General features: G+C 39.7%; 1 protein-coding gene, 1 long non-coding RNA gene and 1 pseudogene across 2 annotated transcripts; 1 reads left to right on the top strand and 2 right to left on the bottom strand.

Moving 5' to 3' along the window:
* LOC113324420 overlaps positions 1-12,834 on the bottom strand; it is a 28,608-nt pseudogene extending 15,774 nt beyond the window's left edge.
* Positions 12,835-13,233: 399 nt separating this feature from the next.
* LOC113323539 lies at positions 13,234-15,642 on the bottom strand. The gene is made up of 3 exons (XR_003347684.1): positions 15,307-15,642; positions 14,841-15,043; positions 13,234-13,818 (listed from the first exon to the last, which is right to left on the bottom strand). It is a non-coding gene; the product is annotated as an uncharacterized LOC113323539 (long non-coding RNA).
* A 3,142-nt stretch (positions 15,643-18,784) lies between these two features.
* Positions 18,785-20,122, top strand: LOC113324419 (putative nuclease HARBI1). Its single transcript, XM_026572736.1, has one exon. It carries the CDS (start codon positions 18,785-18,787, stop codon positions 20,120-20,122), a length of 1,338 nt encoding a protein of 445 aa, XP_026428521.1.
* The last annotated feature ends 1,064 nt before the right edge of the window (positions 20,123-21,186 follow it).

Genomic DNA, 21,186 nt, shown 5'->3' with positions numbered 1-21,186 from the left:
AAAAAAGTTGAAAAAAAGTTGAAAAAAAGTTGAAAAAAAAAAAGAAAAAAAAGAAATTGAGACCAGACCATTTGACCAAAAGGAATAAATTCAATAAAGTCGACCACTGGTACCCTTGTATATGCCAGTTGTGTTGACCTAGAGTTAGGTTATCGACCACTGGCACCCTTATATATGTCAGTGTGTTGATATTAGTCAGACTAGTATCTCAATCCATTAGGATAGGTTCATTTTGGCGGAGGCCTTCAGACAGATATGGGAAACGTCGTTCACTTAGTAAACATCAAAACCATCTATGTTTTCTATATCCATCTTCTTGATCTATCCATGTGATTAGTTTTGACTCCGAATATGATGTCCATAGTGCAACTATCTGAGTAGAGCTCTGTCACTTTATATGAATTTTAGTATGCTTGAGTGAAAACTCGTGTACAGCAATTGGAATTTCGCATCAGGGTACTTCTTCCTGTAGTCAATAAGTAGTATGCCAACCAAGGAGATTCTTTAGTGCCTTCCAAGGTTCTGCGTAGATAGCTAAGGTCTGGAGTACAGGTTTTGTGGGTATATCTCTGGTAAGCCCTCCCGAGACTATAACTCGGCCACTAGGGCCACCTAGGGGTTTAAAGGCTTATTGCATACGCTAAATGCAATCGACGATGCCTGCGACAGTGAGTTAGAATTTTATTTTGTAGTTTTGATTTGCTCGGGACTAGCAAATAATAAGTTTGGGGGTATTTGATAGACGCATTTATGTGTCTAATTTATCTCAATTATATATATTGTTAGTGCTCGATATTGTACTTATTTGGATATTTTATTTATTTGTAGGTGTTTTTAGAAGAATAAAGTTTTGCGGCGAAATTGGCTGAAAATGCGGCGTTTGGACCTCCGTTGATAGAGTACCGGAAGCGCCCCAGAAGTGTACCGGAAGTACCCCAGAAATACCCCGGAGGAACCCCGAAAAAAGTGCGGAAAATGCCCCAGAGGACACTTGCTATACAGACCCTTGATTTTGGATAAGGGGTAACCTAATTACTAAGGGGTGACCCATTTCCAGGCATCTGCTAAAGGGAGACCAGCCACAGATAAGGGGAGGTCAACTTCTCAAATTCAAAAGAAAATTTTGGCGGGAAAATTTTCTTTCACCAGACAGATTTAGGGTTGGATTTTCGGACGAGTTTTAATGAGATTCAATCACTGATTCTCATGGGCTGGACGTGATATGGATATACAATTCTAGTATGGATGATTTCATGGGCTTAATTGGGCTAGAATGGCCGGGAGAAGTGAATCAAAGTTCAACAGGATACGTACTCTTTCGGTTTATTTTCAAAGATTTTGTGAAGAATTTTGGGAGAGTTTTACGCTGGATAAAGATGTACCTAGTCTTTTTCAAGTCTTAAGAGAATTTTGGAGCGTAATAACTGGCCATAGGACGCGTACAAAGCAACAGAAAAGAGATTATTCTCTCAACTGCTCGAGAAGAAAAAAAGAGAAATACTCTCGGATTTAGTCGAGATTTATGGATCTGTTGGGCTATATAAGTGTTGGTTTACATCAAAGAAAGGTTAGAAAAGTTTAGAGACAAATAGGAGAGAGTTCAGAGCCGAAACGAGGAAGATACCATTGATTGTTGCTGCTGCTGCTGCTGTTCAAGGAGGAAGAAGAAGAGGAAGAACAGACCTGCTAAGGCAGTCGTTCTTCATCAGTCTTAAAACCAGAACACGCTGTCGCTGTTTACAGCACACGGCTTGTATCGTTCTTTCCAGCAGCTTACACCCTGTGTCGCTATTTACAGCACTTTAGTTCTATCGTTTCTTCTCAGCACTTACACCATTTGTAACAGTGACGCTGTAACACTTCTACAGCGTTGCTAATTCCTATTTCATCATATAATCATCAATAAAAACACCTATTTTAGCCATGAATTTATCTTGTGAGTGTGTTTTTGGGATGAGGAGCTAAACCCATTAGCCGAGACGATGGAGGAAGCCATTGGCACAAAATTTATTGGTATAATTCTAATTTTTACATTTATTTGCAATATTATTATTTGATTATTTGCATGAATTAAAATTGAATTAATAGTTTTTATTGAGTAATTGTGAATTGACTTGATGAAGCATGCTGGGTTTTAGTAACTTTTGATGTTTTATACTTTTTAATTACAATTATTACTTCAAAAACTTATTTGAGGCAAATATTAGAATTGATTTTAAAGATAAAATTGCATAAGAACTATTTAGAGTTTACTATTAAAATGGTCATTGGTGGAATCCTAGTCTTGGTGTTTTTCTCTATAACTTTGAACAACTCTTTTTATTTGCCTGTTTAAATTTAAATCTAAAAACTGTTTTCTTCACAAGTCTGATACGAATCCGTTTTACCACTTCAACTACAATCACTATTTGAGAAACCATCAATTTTTTTTTTTTCTTTTATTTATTTCTTTTTGAATTCTATTTAGTGTATGCCCGATTTTGTTAATAGGGCTTGGAAAAGAGATACTCTAGGTCGATTGATTAGCGAAAAACCTAGTAGTTCTTCTGATTTAAGCAGGGAGCTCGAAGACTCTTCTTTGGAGAGCCCTGTTTTTGGAAACTTCAGTTTTGAGAATTTATCTCTGAGTGACAAAAGTACCCCTAGTACTCCAGTTGTGCCAGCGATGGCAACTTTGAAAGATTACATGTTCCCAACTAGGACCAACCGAGCTTCATGCATTAAATTGCCAGCCACTACGGCTAATTTTGAGATAAAACCTAGTATTCTTCAGATGATCCCTATATTCTTAGGAAAAGATGATGAGAACCCTTATTTCCATATTAGGGACTTTGAGGAAATCTGTGGGACAATTAGAATAAAAGACCTTACTGATGAAGTCTTGAAACTTAAAATGTTTCCCTTTTCCTTGAGAGATAAAGCCAAGACCTGGCTTAACAACCTACCGTCTGAATCCATAGAAACATGGCAGGAACTTATCGCTGCCTTCTATATGAAGTTCTACCCTAAGCATAAAACTGCAGCTGTTAGGCAGAAAATTAGTGCTAGTGTGCAACAAGAGGGAGAGTCTCTTTATAGGTTTTTAGAGCGATTCAATGATCTCCTATCTCAGTGTCCTCACCATGGATTTGATAATATGAAACTCGTACAGATTATTTATGATGGTTTAGACTATTCGACCAAATCCATGGTTGAGTCTATGTGCGCTGGTGAGTTCACTAGTAAAAATGCTGATGATGCTTTTACCTTCTTAGGAGCTATCGCTGAAAAATCCCAACAGTGGGAATCTTGTGTTGAACCCCCTAAAAGACTCTTGGTCAATAGAAGTAGCACCAATATGATAGATACGAGTTTTGCGTCAGATGCTAAGTTTGCTGCTTTGTCCAGAAGGTTAGAAGCTTTAGAAATGGGTCAGTCTAAAAATAGGTCCCTTGTTGAACCTAATAGAGCCTCTCAAGTCTCTAGTTGTGGAATAGATCCCGATAATTCATTTTGGGAAGGTCAAGTTAGTGAAGAACAAGCCCATGCTGTCTATAACAACTCTAGGTTTGAGAACCGTCAGAAGTTTGACCCATACTCAGAAACCTACAACCCTGGTTGGAGAAACCATCCTAATTTCTCTTGGTCTAAGGGACAGAGTCAAGGCCAGTCTAGTAATTATCAGCCTCCCCCAGGTTTTGGTTTTAAGAACTCTTCAGGTCAAACCCAGTTTCAGAACACTTCCGAGAAAAAGATCTCTACCTTAGAGGAAGCTATAACTATGTTAGTAAGTAACCATGACATGCTATCAAAGAACCACATGAGCTTTCAACAAGAAACTAGGCAAGAGTTGAAGAATAATTCCCAGAGTCTTGCCAAATTAGAACTTCAAGTAGGACAAATAGCTAAGTTTATAAGTGAGAGAGAAAATGGAAGGTTCCCTAGTCATACTGATCCTAACCCCAAAGGAGAGAAATCGTACAATCATGTGAATGCTGTCACAACCCTAAGAAGTGGAAAGAAAGTTGACAACAAGGTCGCCATGCCTGATAGTGAACATGCTGTAGTTCACCCTGCTGAGCCAGAAAATGAGGAGACTGATAGAGTCTCCAAAGAGACCAATGAGGGTCCTGTTGAGCCTCACTTTGTTCCCAGAGCCCCGTTTCCCCAGCTGTTAGTTCCGACTAAGAGGGAGTCCAACTTTAATGATATATTGGAGGTTTTTAAGCAGGTTAATATCAACCTTCCATTATTAGATGCAATTAGGCAGATTCCCTCTTATGCCAAGTTCCTTAAGGACTTGTGTACGCGAAAGCGTAAGCTCAGTGTCCAGAAGAAAGCCTTCATAGCTAGTCATGTGAGTTCTATTATTCAGAATACCACTACTCCTAAGTATAAAGACCCAGGGTCCCCTACCATTTCTTGTACAATAGGTAAGTACCGTGTTGAGAAAGCGTTGCTTGACTTAGGAGCCAGTGTGAACTTACTGCCATATCATGTGTACCTTAAGCTAGGACTTGGTGAGATGAAACCTACCCAGATAACACTCCAGTTAGATGATAGGTCCGTTAAAATCCCTCGTGGTGTGATCGAGGATGTTCTTATTGAGGTCGACAAGTTTATTTATCCAGTGGATTTCGTGGTCCTAGATACCCAACCTGTCCCCGACCCAGAGAACCAAATACCTGTGATTTTAGGTCGCCCATTCTTAGCTACGTCTAATGCGATCATAAACTGTCGAAATGGTATTATGAATCTATCTTTTGGTAATATGACTATTGAGCTGAATATTTTTAATGTAAACAAGCTACATTCTGAGCTAGATAGCACATGTATTGAAGAGGTGAACATGATAGGAACCTTAGTTCAGGAGTCATTACCAAACATCGTACCGGAAAATACATTGGAGAGTTGTTTATCCCATTTTAGCCTGGATTTCGACGATGATAGTAACATTGAACAAGTAAATGCTCTGTTGGATTCTGTTCCTATGTTAGATAATGATATATGGAAAAATAGGTTCGAACCATTACTAGCTTCTGAGTCTATCTTAACACCTTATTTAAAAGAGCCTCCTGAGTTGGAGTCTAATTATACATTTTTAGGCCCACCCGAGTCTTTCCCTGTGATTATAGCCTCCGATTTGGATAGTGATCAGGAAAGTAGTCCAGAGACCGTGCTTCAAGAAAATAAGGAAGCCTTAGAGTGGACCATAGAAGATATGAAGCAAGCTGAGGATGAACCACCTGATTATGACTTAGAGAAAGCAATTGACCTTTTTCAAGAACCCGATGGTCTAGAAATTAGGAACATTGTGACTAGTCATTGTAGAGGCACCCAAAATTCTAAGTTTGGGGGTAGAGATTGTCAATTATCCCCAATAGAAGTCCCTAACTTGGGACTCAAGCCTAGTGCATCTGAGGTATCGCTTGAGTGTATTCAGACTCCACAACCTGATCCGCCTGATAATGTCCAGGAGAAAATCCATATGTTAGAGACCCGTTTTTCGGATGAATCTGTTTGCTGAGACACTCATATGAAGCCCAAGTGGGCACCTCAGATAAATCCAGTTGTCTTGCGAGAAACTTTAGATCAGGTTGTGCTCTATCTGCTCATTTTTCTGATCTTGAGCATTTTTCTCCTATTTGTGGCAGTTCTATTTGGTCTTATGGACCCACAATTATTTCGACTATTGGTATACGACTTTGGAAGGTGAAAATTCTTTTTGAGGTATTTGATGTCTAGCTAATGACTATAAATTTAGCATTTACTGGGAGGCTCCCGCGTTCATGTGATACGGTAATATCCTTCCTTATTTCTTTTCCCTCCAGTGGTAATAGTTTCTCCTTGTTCATGCTTTTAATTTCATCTTTAGAACATTGAGGACAATGTAAGATTTAAGTTTGGGGGTGGGGAAGAAACACTTTTTGTCACCTTTTTGCAATAAATAAACTCCAGAGCCTAGAAATTTATGCCTATTGAGGATTGCACTAACTAATCTAAGTGGATGGAAGCATTTTGATTGTAGGAGTTTGAGGAACCAATCTGATTAGATGGAAACATCTAAAGAGTCTATTCATAAAAGCACAGAGCTCAGGTGTTAGAAATAACATGATAGTTTCACCATATCTCGTTGAGTCCTTTTCACTTCTATTTTTATTTTATTTTGTTTTTAAACTATGTTTCTCTAAGTGATAGGTGGGGCCCACGATTCAAGTTGTTACCAATGCTAGGGCGAATTAGAGTGATTGAGATACCATGAAAAAAAAGATTAAAAAAAAAAAAGGTTGAAAAAGAAATGAAAACAAAAAAGATAGAAAAAAATGGTAGTTACCAAAAAGTGAAAAAAAAAAGAAAAAAAAAAGAAATTGAGACCAGACCATTTGACCAAAAGGAATAAATTCAATAAAGTCGACCACTGGTACCCTTGTATATGCCAGTTGTGTTGACCTAGAGTTAGGTTATCGACCACTGGTACCCTTGTATATGCCAGTGTGTTGATATTAGTCAGACTAGTATCTCAATCCATTAGGATAGGTTCATTTTGGCGGAGGCCTTCAGACAGATATGGGAAACGCCGTTCACTTAGTAAACATCAAAACCATATATGTTTTTCTATATCCATCTTCTTGATCTATCCATGTGATTAGTTTTGACTCCGAATATGATGTCCATAGTGCAACTATCTGAGTAGAGCTCTGTCACTTTATATGAATTTTAGTATGCTTGAGTGCAAACTCGTGTACAACAATTGGAAATTCGCATCAGGGTACTTCTTCCTGTAGTCAATAAGTATGCCAACCAAGGAGATTCTTTAGTGCCTTCCAAGGTTCTGCGTAGATAGCTAAGGTCTGGAGTACAGGTTTTGTGGGTATATCTCTGGTAAGCCCTCCCGAGACTATAACTCGGCCACTAGGGCCACCTAGGGGTTTAAAGGCTTATTGCATACGCTAAATGCAATCGACGATGCCTGCGACAGTGAGTTAGAATTTTATTTTGTAGTTTTGATTTGCTCGGGACTAGCAAATAATAAGTTTGGGGGTATTTGATAGACGCATTTATGTGTCTAATTTATCTCAATTATATATATTGTTAGTGCTCGATATTGTACTTATTTGGATATTTTATTTATTTGTAGGTGTTTTTAGAAGAATAAAGTTTTGCGGCGAAATTGGCTGAAAATGCGGCGTTTGGACCTCCGTTGATAGAGTACCGGAAGCGCCCCAGAAGTGTACCGGAAGTACCCCAGAAATACCCCGGAGGAACCCCGAAAAAAGTGCGGAAAATGCCCCAGAGGACACTTGCTATACAGACCCTTGATTTTGGATAAGGGGTAACCTAATTACTAAGGGGTGACCCATTTCCAGGCATCTGCTAAAGGGAGACCAGCCACAGATAAGGGGAGGTCAACTTCTCAAATTCAAAAGAAAATTTTGGCGGGAAAATTTTCTTTCACCAGACAGATTTAGGGTTTTACTTCAAAAACTTATTTGAGGCAAATATTAGAATTTATTTTAAAGATAAAATTGCATAAGAACTATTTAGAGTTTACTATTAAAATGGTCATTGGTGGAATCCTAGTCTTGGTGTTTTTCTCTATAACTTTGAACAACTCTTTTTATTTGCCTGTTTAAATTTAAATCTAAAAACTGTTTTCTTCACAAGTCTGATACGAATCCGTTTTACCACTTCAACTACAATCACTATTTGAAAAACCATCATTGTACCACGTGTACGCTCTTCTGGTAAGAGACTTCGAAAACTCCCTCAGACGGAGGACGTGGTTATATTCGTGTTCGCCTATGGACTCTAGGAATCGAGAAATATGTTCACTTGCATTTCCGGTGCCGTCGTATAAGGAGAATTGAGGAGAAGCGTATCCTCTTGGAAGAGGAATTCTTTGTATTTCAGGCGGATAAGGGGGTTGATGCTGATGCATGTCTACATCATCACTTTTTATTCGATTCCGAAGAAGTTGTTCTAAGTCTTCTCGCGTGACGAAATTGGACGGTTGATTTCTCTCCAATGGGGTTCTGGCGTGAGTTTCTTCGTCTACAAAGGTATGTTATGCTGAGGTGCCGGCGCCAGTGGTATTGGAGGTGTTCCTCATCGACTCTGGATGGCGCGGCTTCTGTGGTATCCGCTCCGTTAGGGTCTTGAGAAAGACAAGTACTTCTTTCTGAGTCGAATCCATGTCTGTCTGGGCTCTATCAAGAACCTCGTGTCTTTCCATCAAATCAGCAATGCTGATGTGGGGGCGGCTTCCTCTGGCTACTCTGGTTTCTCTTCCTGATGGTGGAGTAATTGTGGTCCTAGTGATGGTCGGAGGTTCCATACTCGACAAAACATTAGGGGCGGCAGCAGCATCTCTGGACCTGGTGACGGGTGGGGTAACACCTGAAGGAGCACTTTCTGTGTTACTGGGATTGGTAGGTGGCGTAGAAGCGTTAGGGGTGGCAGCAGATCTGGCCTTGGTGATTGGCGGTGTAATACCTGAAGGAGTGCTTTTCCGTGCTGCTGGGATTAGTAGGCGGCGTGTTGATGCCGCTGGGAGGAGCGTTAGCAACAGGGACGGTTTCCTCGCTGGTGTTCTCAGGGTTCATTGCTGACCCGGATCTAAGTTCTACCATATTGAGTTTGGAATTGAAAGACGAAATTGAAAGCTAGAAGTTGATATTACGACCGAGAGACTGATCTCCCACTGTGGTCGCCAATTGTTTGAGGGTGAAAACAGTTTCTGTTGATTTTGGTAATTTCGAGTGTGTGGGTGAGAAATGAGTCTAAACCTAAACAATGTACTGCAAGGGAGTACTTTGACTCGAGAGATCAATCTGTACAAATCCGGCCTAAACCAAGAAATGGTCGTTTCAGACTTGCTTCGGTCACAAAGTGAAGGAGAAGGGTTGGTCTAGGGAGGGAAAAAAAGAGAGTGTTGAGACCGGAATAGTTGATTCAGGAAGAGTAGTTGTTTGACGACTTGTATCAGAAAGTGGAAATCTAACAGATGGGAAAGCTAACAAGTGATTTCTGAGTGTTGTATTCTCCTGACCAAAACTTGTCTTTGGTGGAAATAGGAGAGACCTATTTATACAAGTCGCTATGAAACGTACCATGGTATCGTAATAAGTGGAAACGTTTGAGTAAATGGAAGAAAATGGTAACGGGTAACGCCTGGAATTGATGTTTCCATAATGAAGGAAACGTTTCACCATTACTTATTGTATTTACTAACCGCCTCACCCTTATGACACTTTCATGTAACGGGCGTAGTGTACGCCGCACGTTGTAAACCGCCAGACCAATACCCTGATGAGCATCCCCCGGTTTATGACATGTTTTGATGTCTCGAGTATTTTCGTGGAAAACGTGTAGCGTATTGCTACGTGTGGCGTGGCCAAAGGATTTGGCATTTGTAGCCAAGTTGGTACCGCGACCAAAGAATGGGCATCGTAGCCAGGTTGGTGTCGTGACCAGAGAGTTAGCATCGCAGCCAAGTTGGTGTCGTGACCAAGAGTTAGCATCGCAGCCAAGACATTGCCATGAATCGTTTGGTGACAGGTTTGTACGGATGAGATCTATGTCTCAGGAGGAAGGATAGCCATAGATTGTTGCAACCCTTCGTTTGGCAACCAGCGGCATGGTTGCAGCGCTTGCATGCTCTTGGCATGGCCAAATTAGGGTTTTGGCGTCGTGGCCAAGAGATTGACATAAATCGTTTGGTGGCAAGTTTTTATGGCTGAGATTTGTATCTCGGGAGGAAGGGTGGCCATTGATTGTTGCAACCCTTCGTTTTCATCCAGTGGCATGCTTTAGGCGCGGCCGAGCTAGGATTTTGGCGTTGTTTAGGCGCAGCCAAAATTAGGTTTTTGGCATAGTTTAGGTGCGGCCAAAATTAGTGCTTGGTATTGGGCCAAAAGTGGCCATGCGTTTGATGACAAGCTTGTACGGCTGAGATTTGCATCTCAGGAGGAAGGGCGGTCGTTGATTGTTGCAACCCTTTGTTTGGCAGCCGGCGGCATGGTGGTAGGGCCGCATGGCTTTAGCATGTTTTAGGCGCGTCCAAAATTAGGGTTTTGGCATATACCGTGACGTTTGGCCTTTGGACGGAAGTTGCCATGTGTTAGGTGGCGAATTTGGACGGCTGTGATCTGCATCTCATATGGAAGGGTAGCCATTGATTGTTGCAACCCTTCGTTTGGAAACCACCGGCATGGTGGTAGGGCCGCATGGCTTTGTCATGTTTCAGGCGCGTCCAAAATTAGGGTTTTGGCATAAACCGTGATGTTTGGCCTTGGGCCGGAAGTTGGCATGCGTTAGGTGGCGAACTTGTACGGCTGAGAGATGCAACTCAGATGGAAGAGTAGTAGTTGATTATTGCAACCCTTCGTTTGGAAGCCAACGGCATGGTGGTAGGGCCGCATGGCTTTGGCATGTTTTAGGCGCGGCCAAAATTAGGGTTTTGGCATAAACCGCGATGTTTGGCCTTGGGTCGGAAGTTGTCATGCGTTAGGTGGTGAAATTGTACGGCTGAGATCTGCATCTCAGATGGAAGGGTAGCCGTTGATTATTGCAACCCTTCGTTTGGCAGCCAACGACATGGTGGTATGGCCGCATGGCTTTGGCATGTTTTAGGCACGGCCAAAATTAGGGTTTTGGCATAAACCGTGATGTTTTTCCTTGGGCCGGAAGTTGCCATGCGTTAGGTGGCAAACTTGTACGGCTGAGATCTGCATCTCAGATGGAAGGGTAGCCTTTGATTATTGCAACCCTCCGCTTAGCATCCAGCGGAATGGTGGTAGGGTCGCATGGCTTTGGCACAGTGGTGCGGCTGGCATGGCATGCCATTGGCACTGTGGTGCGGCTGGCATGGTTGGCATTCCTCGGCGCGGAGATGTGGCTGGCATGGTGGTGTAGAATGTTAGTACTAGAAATCACACAATGTATAAAACTGCATCACATGGTATGCCATTGGCAGCGTGGTGCGGATGGCATGGTTGGCATGCCTTGGCGCGAAGATGTGGATGGCATGGTATGCCATTGGCACCGTGGTGCGGCTGGCATGGTTGGCATGCCTTGGTGCGGAGATGTGGCTGGCATGGTATGGCATTGGCACCGTGGTGCGGCTGGCATGGTTGGCATGCCTTAGCACGGAGATGTGGCTGGCATGGCATGCCATTGGCATTGTGGCATGGTTTGCATGCCTTGGCGCGAAGATGTGGCTGGCATGGTATGCCATTGGCATTGTGGTGCGACTAGCATGGTTGGCATGCCTTGGCACGGAGATGTGGCTGGCATGGTATGCCATTGGCACTGTGGTGGGGCTGGCATGGTTGGCATGCCTTGGCTCGGAGATGTGGCTGGCATGGTTGGGATGCCTTGGCGCAGAGATGTGGCTGGCATGGTATGCCATTGGCACCGTGGTGCGGCTGGCATGGTTGACATGCCTTGGCGCTGAGATGTGGCTGGCATAGCATGCCATTGGCACGTTTGGATAGCATGCGTGGCTGGCATATATCGAGATGATGCCAGTCAATACCGAGGGCTCTGCCGTGGAGCATGGCATATACGTAAAAAAAAAAGGTACCCCGGTAATTTTACGCAGACATGTTGGACGGTTCAATAAATGTGCTAGTGGCGACATTATTACTCAAGTGTGACGTCGTTGTTTGACTAAGGTTTTACGATTTTAACCCTAAGCTAAAAACCACCATCAACAATAAGATAAAAAGTAGTCACAAACATCTTCGTCTCTTCGTTTCTTATCCCACAATATTTTGTTCCGCTTCCATACGGTTAAAATCATTGTGAAGTGATTGATATTACTAGGCTGTTCTTCGGGAATATAAGTCCGGTGTATCAATTGGTTCATGTTCACCTTGATTTATGAAAAGACAGAACAAAAACTCGTAGGTATTTTTATGGGAGACAGATTTATCTTTTCAATAGACTTTTCTGTGTGAGACAGATTTGTTTATCAAGTCTTCGACTTAGGGTCGTAACAACTCTTAGTTGTGGGTGAGATCATCTAAGGGAATCAAGTGCGTAGAGTCCTGTTGGGATTCAGGGGCATAAGGAACGAGACTGTACCTTAATCAATGTGAGATTGATTAGGGCTCAACTACATTCCAGTCCGAAGTTAACTTGTAGTAGGCTAGAGTCTGTAGCGGCTTAATACAGTGTGGTGTTCAAATCTGGACTACGTCCCGTTTTTTTATGCATTTGCGGTTTCCTCGTTAACAAAATTTCTGGTGTCTGTGTTACTTCTTTTCCGCATTATATTTTATATATAATTGAAATATCACAAGTTGTGCATAGTTCAATCAATTAGATAATTCAACCTTTGGTTGTAGATATAAATTTATTGACACTTGAACATTGGTCTTTTGTAACGTTCAAGTTATTTCTCATATCAATCAGGCTCACAGAAATCTTTTTGTTTGATTGCAGATTGTATTGAGAAATTAAGATATAACTCTTGGATGTATTTTCCTTGATTGAGTCTGATTGTCTAGTTGATTCTCTTGGAAGTATATTGGAGTTAGTCCATACAGATTGCCTAAACAAAATATTGGGTGTGGTTATTAGACTCCCACTTTTTCAGTAACAGCCTGCACAAAACGTGATTGTGTAACATCTCTGACATTTTTCTTGATATTCAGTTTCAGCCTTCTTCTTTCGTGCAACTTTTGCATAATTATCTTGTTATGGGCCGACTCTATTGCATCAACACTTGGTTGGTTTCCTGCATATCTGATTTAGGCATGGATACTACGAGCACACTCTTAACTTCCAATCGCCTCCTACATCTATTAAGTTGGAGTACATATATTTCCAAACAATAATATACTTTTTCATAGGAACTTAGAAAAATTCACTCAACTTTTTTATACTATCGACTAGACTGGGTACCTAGTTTAATTTATATGACCCTCAAAGCCAGTTACCCATCATAATTTATAGTACTGTGAAAAAGAACGTACACATTAAAATTTAGCCTAAGGAAACTGAAAAGTATCAATATAGCCTACATAGTTTAAACAAAAAAACATGTTCTAATCCATTGGTGATATTTTTTTTTACAGCGATTCTCCTTGCAGTATACGTTGGTTTCTACCGGGTATAAAGGTTGTCCAAAAAGCTTGGTAAAGGTTGAGATCTCATCATGAACACACAAATATAAATATCAAATCAGAAATTTAAGCAAAATCAAGTTTAGATAGAGCTATGGTGCTACCTATTCTCGAGCCTACAAAATTCAGATCACACAGAAGATGATTGTAAACAAACTAATTTCAGATGACTAAATGCACAGACTATTTAGTGAATACTTTCATCGTTCATCTACACAATTTACAATCGTTAGATCTATTCTTAACAGTATTTCTTTACTTTTTCTTTTACAATTCCCAAGTAGAGACACACCTGCACATAGCCTTCACACATCTTCTATTTGATAAGTATGCATCCTTGGGATGAGGAGTAGCCTGCTGGAGCTATCTATGCACTCATGTCCATTTTCGATTAAACGAACCGATGGGACGAGGAGTAGCCTGCTGGAGCTATATATGCACTCATGTCCATTTTTGATTAAACGAACCGAACTGGAGAGAATGAAGGTTTAATCCTTAAGTACACAAAATGAAACATACACTTTTGACTAGACACTTGACCATATGCCACAAATGAATACAAAGTACAAAAAAAAATGAAAATCAAATTAATTAACTACTCGATACATCGCCATTCCCACTGTCGAACTCAACATCATCATTACCTTCAGAAGCTAGTGGTGGTCGTTGAAAAGGGGGTTCTGAGCACGCGGCAAGCAACAGAGCGATCCTGCGAAGAGAATAAAATCTATGGGAGTTGGTAAAAGTAAGAAAATTTTTTGTTAAGCAACTACAAGTTATAAACATCAACAACACATGTCAATCAAGAAACCAAAAGGGGCACACAAAAAAGACGACGGTTCCATTGGGCACAAGAGAAAAGCGTACAAAAGTGGTAGAAACTTCAACAAAGGTAACACAAAAACTACGTCCAAACCCAAATAGAAAACAGAAAAATAAAAATAAAACACGACTCCATTTCTTAAGCAACATATTGCATGAAAAAACAGAACATACGTACTTACTTACGTTTAACACTGAAAACACAGAACAAAATGTTTATAACTATTGATAGTAGCCTTTCGGCGTCACCATCCTGTACTATCACCCTATCCAACACATGCAACCAATACTACGAATGAAAACCTTCAACATTTAATCATGCCTAAAGGGCAAGGCCACCTATATATACCTTTGGCCTACTTAAGTTATGACACGGTGTGTTCTTTCTCGGACTAATAATCAAATTCAAGCTCTTAATACCACCGCCACCACAACATTTCCTAAGCTCCTAAATGAACTGCATTAACTAACTTAATTTCACATCGTTACATTTCAGGATAATCAGGTCAAAAAGTTTGGGTCAAGATTACAATCATCAAACAAAAACCTGTTTTATTAAATCCCCATAAACCTAATGTCCAGATGAAAATTACCATCTCATGGCTTCACATGGACAACAGTATAAACACGGTTTGACATTTTTGTACATTATCTCTACAAAACCCATGCACAGAATCAACATACGAGTAAATTGAAGGCAAAGTAAATTAATGAACGACTATGAGCCTTATCTTACTTCTTTTTGTTGGTAATAACTGCAATCAGTAAGATATTAAGCGTTATGTGCAGCTAAAGTGAGAAGAAACATCTACAATTACGCACAAAACCCTCAATAACTATTGAACAACTACCCAATCATAAACAACAACGAAAAGTATAAATTGCATCAAAATGTGGGTCCAAATGTACCTCGATTAATCACGAAAACAATATTATGGAGCAAACGGTGGAGACCTAAAAGAGACGGTGAATCCAGCAGCAGATAAATGGCAAGCCATCTCAAGATTTGATTTTACTGCTCTCTTTGTTTGCTTTGCCAGACTTTGTAAAAGGTCCCTACTATTGTGCAGATATCTGGTCTACGTCTGGTCTCAAATGTAAAAATATTGTATCTGCAATGCCATTATGGTGTTTAGTTCTTGAGACATGATTCACAATCAATGAGTACAATTGTATGAGACATGAATTCTAGAGGTGGTACGCTCATTAACTGAACAGCAGTACCTTTAGTCGATACTCAAACAAGCACTGATGATATTTCATTGAGGCATACAACCAAACAATTAAAGCGCAATGTGTGAAAGAGAATACATATCCGTAATACAAGCACTACTAAGAATAATGAAGGGTTGGGTAATTGAGATGCTTGTATTACCTTTGAATCAAGAGGGAATTGTTTGGTAGATTTCTTAGCAGCAGAATAAGATGATGGATTGATACATAACTTGTTATTCCTCTAGTTGTTCTTTGACATCAAATAAAGAACCAAGTGCAACATGAACTTAATCCTACATTAGAGATGATTACAAGATGAAAATTTCAATATAAATTAGAAAGAATTGCATTTGGATTTCTCACAAAAGAAAAATTCCGCGGTAACATAGTACCGGAAGTTACAGTAAAGATCTGGTTAATAAGACAAGACTGAAGAAACTCTCTGATAGGGTTTTCACCCGGCGAAGAAGAAGAGAAGCAAAATGAGAGTGAAAGAAGGGAAAAAAAAGGATGTCCTAGCAAGTTAGCCATCGGGTCATATTAACCCACCCATACACGGTTTAGTTAAGTTAACATCTTAAGGGACTAGAATGTCATTTCCAATCGATTCTATGCCACCCAGTTGACTCTGTCCGTCGATAATGGTTGACTCAAACTTTGTAAGTCCATCAGAGCAAGTTTTATGGTGGAATCCATCCATCTTCCATCTTCCACGCCACCTCAGCACTTGGAATTGTGGATGGAAGTGCAAGTGTAACGGTGGAATACAAGAAACGCCAATAAGAATAGCGTAAAACGCTAATAATAATAGCGCATGGAAAATGCTATTAAGAATAGCGTTGGACCCAATTCAATGGTCAGAACGCTATTCTTAATAGCGCCAAACGCAATTGTTAACAGCGCTTAAATAACGCTATTGTTAATAACGCTTTTTGATTCTTTTATACAGTAAAACCATCGACCCCTCTTCTTCTTCCCCAGTTCATCTTACTCGAGCGAAAAAAAAAAAAGAAAAACCAAAACCTGAAACTCCCCTTGTTTAATTCTCAGAGCATGGTTCAAATCAATGAAATTGTTTCAAAGGGTTTGTTCTTTGCGTCATAAGGAATCTAAGCATACTTCAATTTCTCAATTTGATTGAGAGGTTAGTTGAATTATAATTTGAGTTTATTTTATGATTTGATGAAATGTTAGGGCTTTAGATGATATTATTGTTGATTGTATGCATGATACTCGATTGTATGATGAATGATAACAATTTTGATTCTAACAATGACGAATTTGACATGTAATTTAGGGTTTTAGATGATGAACATTGTGTAATTTAGAGTTTTAGATGATGAACATTGTGAAATTGCCATGAGATAATGAATTAATTAACATGTTTTAGTTACATTATGTAAACAATTTAAGTGCATTGTGTGACTATATTCTTTTTATTTGATGATTTTGTATAGATTATGGATATGGATGTGTATATGATCTTGAGTTCAAAAGAATCGGATGAGAAACATATTTCTAAAAGTATAGACCCACTTGATACACAACATGATATCACGTTTAGAAGTAATCTAGAAGACCTTGAGGATTTATATAATCGTGTGGTGGTTCATGAAAGTGCTAGTCAAGTTCTTCAAAATTCCGGCCTTGCTAGATTTTTTGAAATTAGAATTAAGAGAGTTGATCAACAACTAGCTTATGCAATCATAGAGAGGTGGTGGTATAGCACCAATTCGTTTCATTTCCCAAACTTTGAAATTGGTTTCACCCCTTTAGATTTTGTTCACTTAACCGGAATTCCTATTGGAAATGGTCGTAGAAGATTGGAACACGCCGCTACAAATAGATGGAAAAGTATAGAAAATCAAAAACTAGAGGATACCTACTTTAGACCTATGCATGGGTATGCACACTACAACAAGCACTCACCTGAATTTCCTATTAGTTGCCTCACAAACTATATCAAGGAAAATCCAATTAATGATGAAAATTGGGAGATTGTGACTTGATACTTCTTATTATGGGTGATTTCAAAAGTTTTAATGGCACGTACCACTACAAGAGCAAGCAAAGGTTGGATCGCTTCCTTGCGTGATTTGAATGCGATCGGTAATTATGATTGGGGTTCGGCTTGTTTTAGTCACTTGTATAGTAGCATGAGTGCGGTTTCTAGAGGTGGAAAAAACATGTGTGGAATGGCGATGGTTTTAGAATATTGGTTTTACATATATTTTCGTACTTTGACGCCTTTTCTCCAAGAAGGTGAACCGACTGATGTATGGCCTGCAATTATGATATTTAAGAAAGATAGTCTAGTGAAGTTGCAAAGGGGTACTTCCAAACACTCTCTTAATACAGCTCGCCAACAAATTGAGTTGAGGACAATTGTTGGAACGGAATGGCAACCATGGTCTACTACTATGTATAAAGATCATTCGGATATAGTGCATGCTCGTGAAATCTCCAATCAAAAAGTGGCTTTCTATAATCCGGAAAGCGAAACTAGTATCATGTATCTTGGTGAACGGTTTTTAAGGCAAACAAGGGGATTTATAACAATTCCAAGAAGTCTACGTGAACGTTTGGAAGACCTTGCTACCTCCCATGATCCTATTTATGTGGTTGAAGGACGAGACTATAAGCATGTTGATGAGAGCATGTATGTGTGGTGGAGGAAGCAAAAATCTATTGGATTTTTGCTCCCAGAAATATATCGTCAAGAAAACAAAGATGAAGTTGGAGCTGCAAGTACTCAAGATCCGACATTTCTGGTGAATCAGGTCCCCCCAATACATCCATCACGGTATAAGTATGACAACGTCTCACAAGATTCACCTGAATTTCCAAGAGTTTCTTTATGTATCGTACGTTCAGACAGTGAAGGCAACCGTGTTCAAGTGCCTTTGCAAGCACCCGATCCTCCTCCATTTACGTATGATGTTAATTGGGGAACAAGGGTTAGTAATTTTTGGTTTTAACTCCTTCAATTATTATTTTTGCCATATTATTATGATTTTCTTTACACATTAAAAGTTCCTTAATATATTTGCTATCTTGATGTTTCTTTTCAGGAGCAATGGAAAGATTTTGCGTATAGGTTGGCTATGTTAAATCTTACAAAGGACCAGTATTGGTTTGAAATAGATCGGTCACGTGCTCTTGGGGAAGGATCGACGTTAACCCAATCATGTTATGATATTGGAGACAACTCTCAATGGTCTAGCCGTAAAAGACCAGCCACAAGTCAATCAGATGATGCACATGGTCATTATGTTCCACAAGAGGAAGTAGTTCCAGAAGTAGTTCCAGAGTCACAATTAACTCAATTGATGAATAGTGGTGGGATTGGTCTAAGTGAAGATGAAATGTCAAGGATGTTAGGATTAGGATGAGGGAACTTTTCTTTTCTTTTGTATGAAACTTGGATGTGTTTTCTTTAATGAACTTGTCTTTAATGAACTTGGAATGAACTTGTATGAATGTATTTTATTTAATGAATGTGTGCATGAATGTCTTCTCTTTTGTATGAATGTTTTTTATTTTGTATGAATTCAAAAATCTTGGAATGCTTACAATATATGAGTTTTGTTTACAGGTGCAATATGGACGATGAAAATCCGCTAAGGAGGTATGTACTAATGACGTATGGTATCGATCTTAGCATTTGTGATGATATCGAGGAGAGAGCAATTGTGGTGTACCATTATATGACTCAAAGAATGCATAGGCTCTTCCAACCGGTGCCTCAAGAAGTATTGACGCGACAAATGGTGGAAAGACACCGAGAGGATGGAGATGCAAGAATGATGCATGACTACTTTGGACCTAACTGTACTTGGGGACCTAAGAAGTTCCACCAACGTTTGGGTATGTATCGACCTCTTTTCTTACGTATTCTAAGTGAGATTGTTGTTGCGGATCCTGCTTTTGATTTCCAAGTTGATTGCACCGGAAAACTTGGTCACTCTCCCCACATGAAGATGGATGTCGTAATGAAATGTTTGTGTAAAGGTATAGCCGCTGATAGCACAGATGATTATGTCCGTATGGGAGCGCCAACCGTCTATATGTATGTGAAGAGGTTTACCAGGGTAATTGTTCGCCGCTTTGGTCCAAGGTACATGCGACTTCCTACAAGAGAAGACACGAAAAGATTATTGGCAGAAAATGCGGCTAGAGGGTTTCCTGGAATGCTTGAAAATGTTGATTGTATGCATTTTCGGTGGAAGAATTGTCCAACAGCATGGGCAGGTACGTTCTGTGGGCATGAGAAAAAACCTACCATGATCTTAGAAGCCGTGGCATCATATGATCGGTGGTTTTGGCATGGTTTCTTTGGAACGCCAGGGTCGAACAACGACTTGAACGTCTTGGCTCAATCTCCACTTTTTGATAAGATGGTTAATGGTTTAGCATCTCCTTGTAATTACCGCATCAATGGACACAGCTACGACAAGGGTTACTACTTGGCGGATAATATATATCCACCACTGTCTTGTATAGTGCAGTCATTCAAAATTCTTCTTCCAAATCAGCCAGCTAATTCGTTGTTCAATAAATACCAACAAACGAAGAGAAAGGATGTTGAAAGGGCTTTTGGAACTCTCCAAAACAAGTTCCAAATAACTAAAAAGCCAGCATGTTACTGGGATAAGAAGGATATAAACTTTATTATCAAGGCTTGTTTGATTTTTCATAACATGGTCATTGAGAATGAAAGACGTAACTTAGATTGGGGTCAAGTCGTGAACGAACCAATACGACAGGTTACTGGAATACCGAGGTCATACCACGCGTTAAGGAATGATGAGGCATATCTCCAACTCCGAAATGATCTTGTTCAACACATTTGGATACAACATGGACTAGGTCACGGTGATATGCCACCAGAATCTCTCCCTCCACCACCAGATGATCTTGATGGTTCGGATGGCGAATTCGATCCTACCGATGTTTACCCAGCAGAACAACTTTAGTTGCTGCACTTGGTTGCAATCCTATGATTTCTAGATTTTAAAATTAAGAAACATTAAGATTTTCGTTGTATTATTTATGGTTTTCATTGTTTTCAAAAGAGAAGAAAAAAAAACTAAGTATGGATTTTCAAAAGAGAAGAAAAAAAAACTAAATATGGAACTTGAGGAACTTGCTTAGGTTCTGGATGTTTTTCAAGAAAAGCGCTAATAAGAATTGCGTTTGGCGCTAATAAGAATTGCGTTTGGCGCTATTAAGAATAGCACCAAACGATATTAAGATTTGCGCTTCATTTCTAACCATTAGATCTTTAACGGCTCCTTCTAATCAACGAATCACAAAAAAATACTAATAACAATGGCGTTTCAACGACTATTTTTCTGAATTCAAAATTTTCCCTATAAATTGATCACTTCTCAGCTCAGACCAAAACTTTGAATCTCTATATTTTTTTCTCCATCTTCTTAAAATTCATTGCAATTCAGACTTTTTTTTTAACCATGGCAAAATATGCTACACCTGAAGATGTTGCAATCACCAAAGTTTGGATAAGCATTACACTTGATGGTGTTGCCGGAGTTGATCAAAAATCAAACCAGTTTTGGGAGCCGGTATTTGATACCTATGTAAGCAGCTTTGGGAATAAGTATGATAAGAGTGTTCATAAGTTTCAAAATAGATTTGGTACCTTGAAAAAAAATGTCAAAAAGTGGGTTGGTATCTTAAGAAATTTGCATAGAAACAATGCAAGCGCATGCAGAATTGATGATCTTGTAACTTTTATTAAGATTTCTTAATGTATATCATTTTATTTTATTGAAGGATTTCTAACTTGGGTTTTTGTTTGTTTTTTGTAGGAGAGAAAAGCTAGATTGGAATATAGTAAGGTTAGCAAGGGAAAACCTTTTGGAAATGAAGAGGTGTACCGACTTTTCAAAGCCCATGTTCCCGGATTCAATACCGAAGAATTTGATCCTACCCAAAATGAGGAAGATGAATCGGAGGCTCCTAGTGTTAATGCTTCAACAAGTAGTGCTCCGGCAAGAAGCGACCCAAGATGGCTTGA

This window comes from Papaver somniferum, chromosome 11, assembly GCF_003573695.1.
Source record: "Papaver somniferum cultivar HN1 chromosome 11, ASM357369v1, whole genome shotgun sequence".
Taxonomy (NCBI): domain Eukaryota; kingdom Viridiplantae; phylum Streptophyta; class Magnoliopsida; order Ranunculales; family Papaveraceae; genus Papaver; species Papaver somniferum.
This window is presented reverse-complemented; position numbering and strand designations above follow the sequence as displayed.

Bases quoted from the DNA above. Each gene is read 5' to 3' on its own strand.
- LOC113324419 (XM_026572736.1), top strand. From the start codon at position 18,785: ATGACGTATGGTATCGATCTTAGCATTTGTGATGATATCGAGGAGAGA.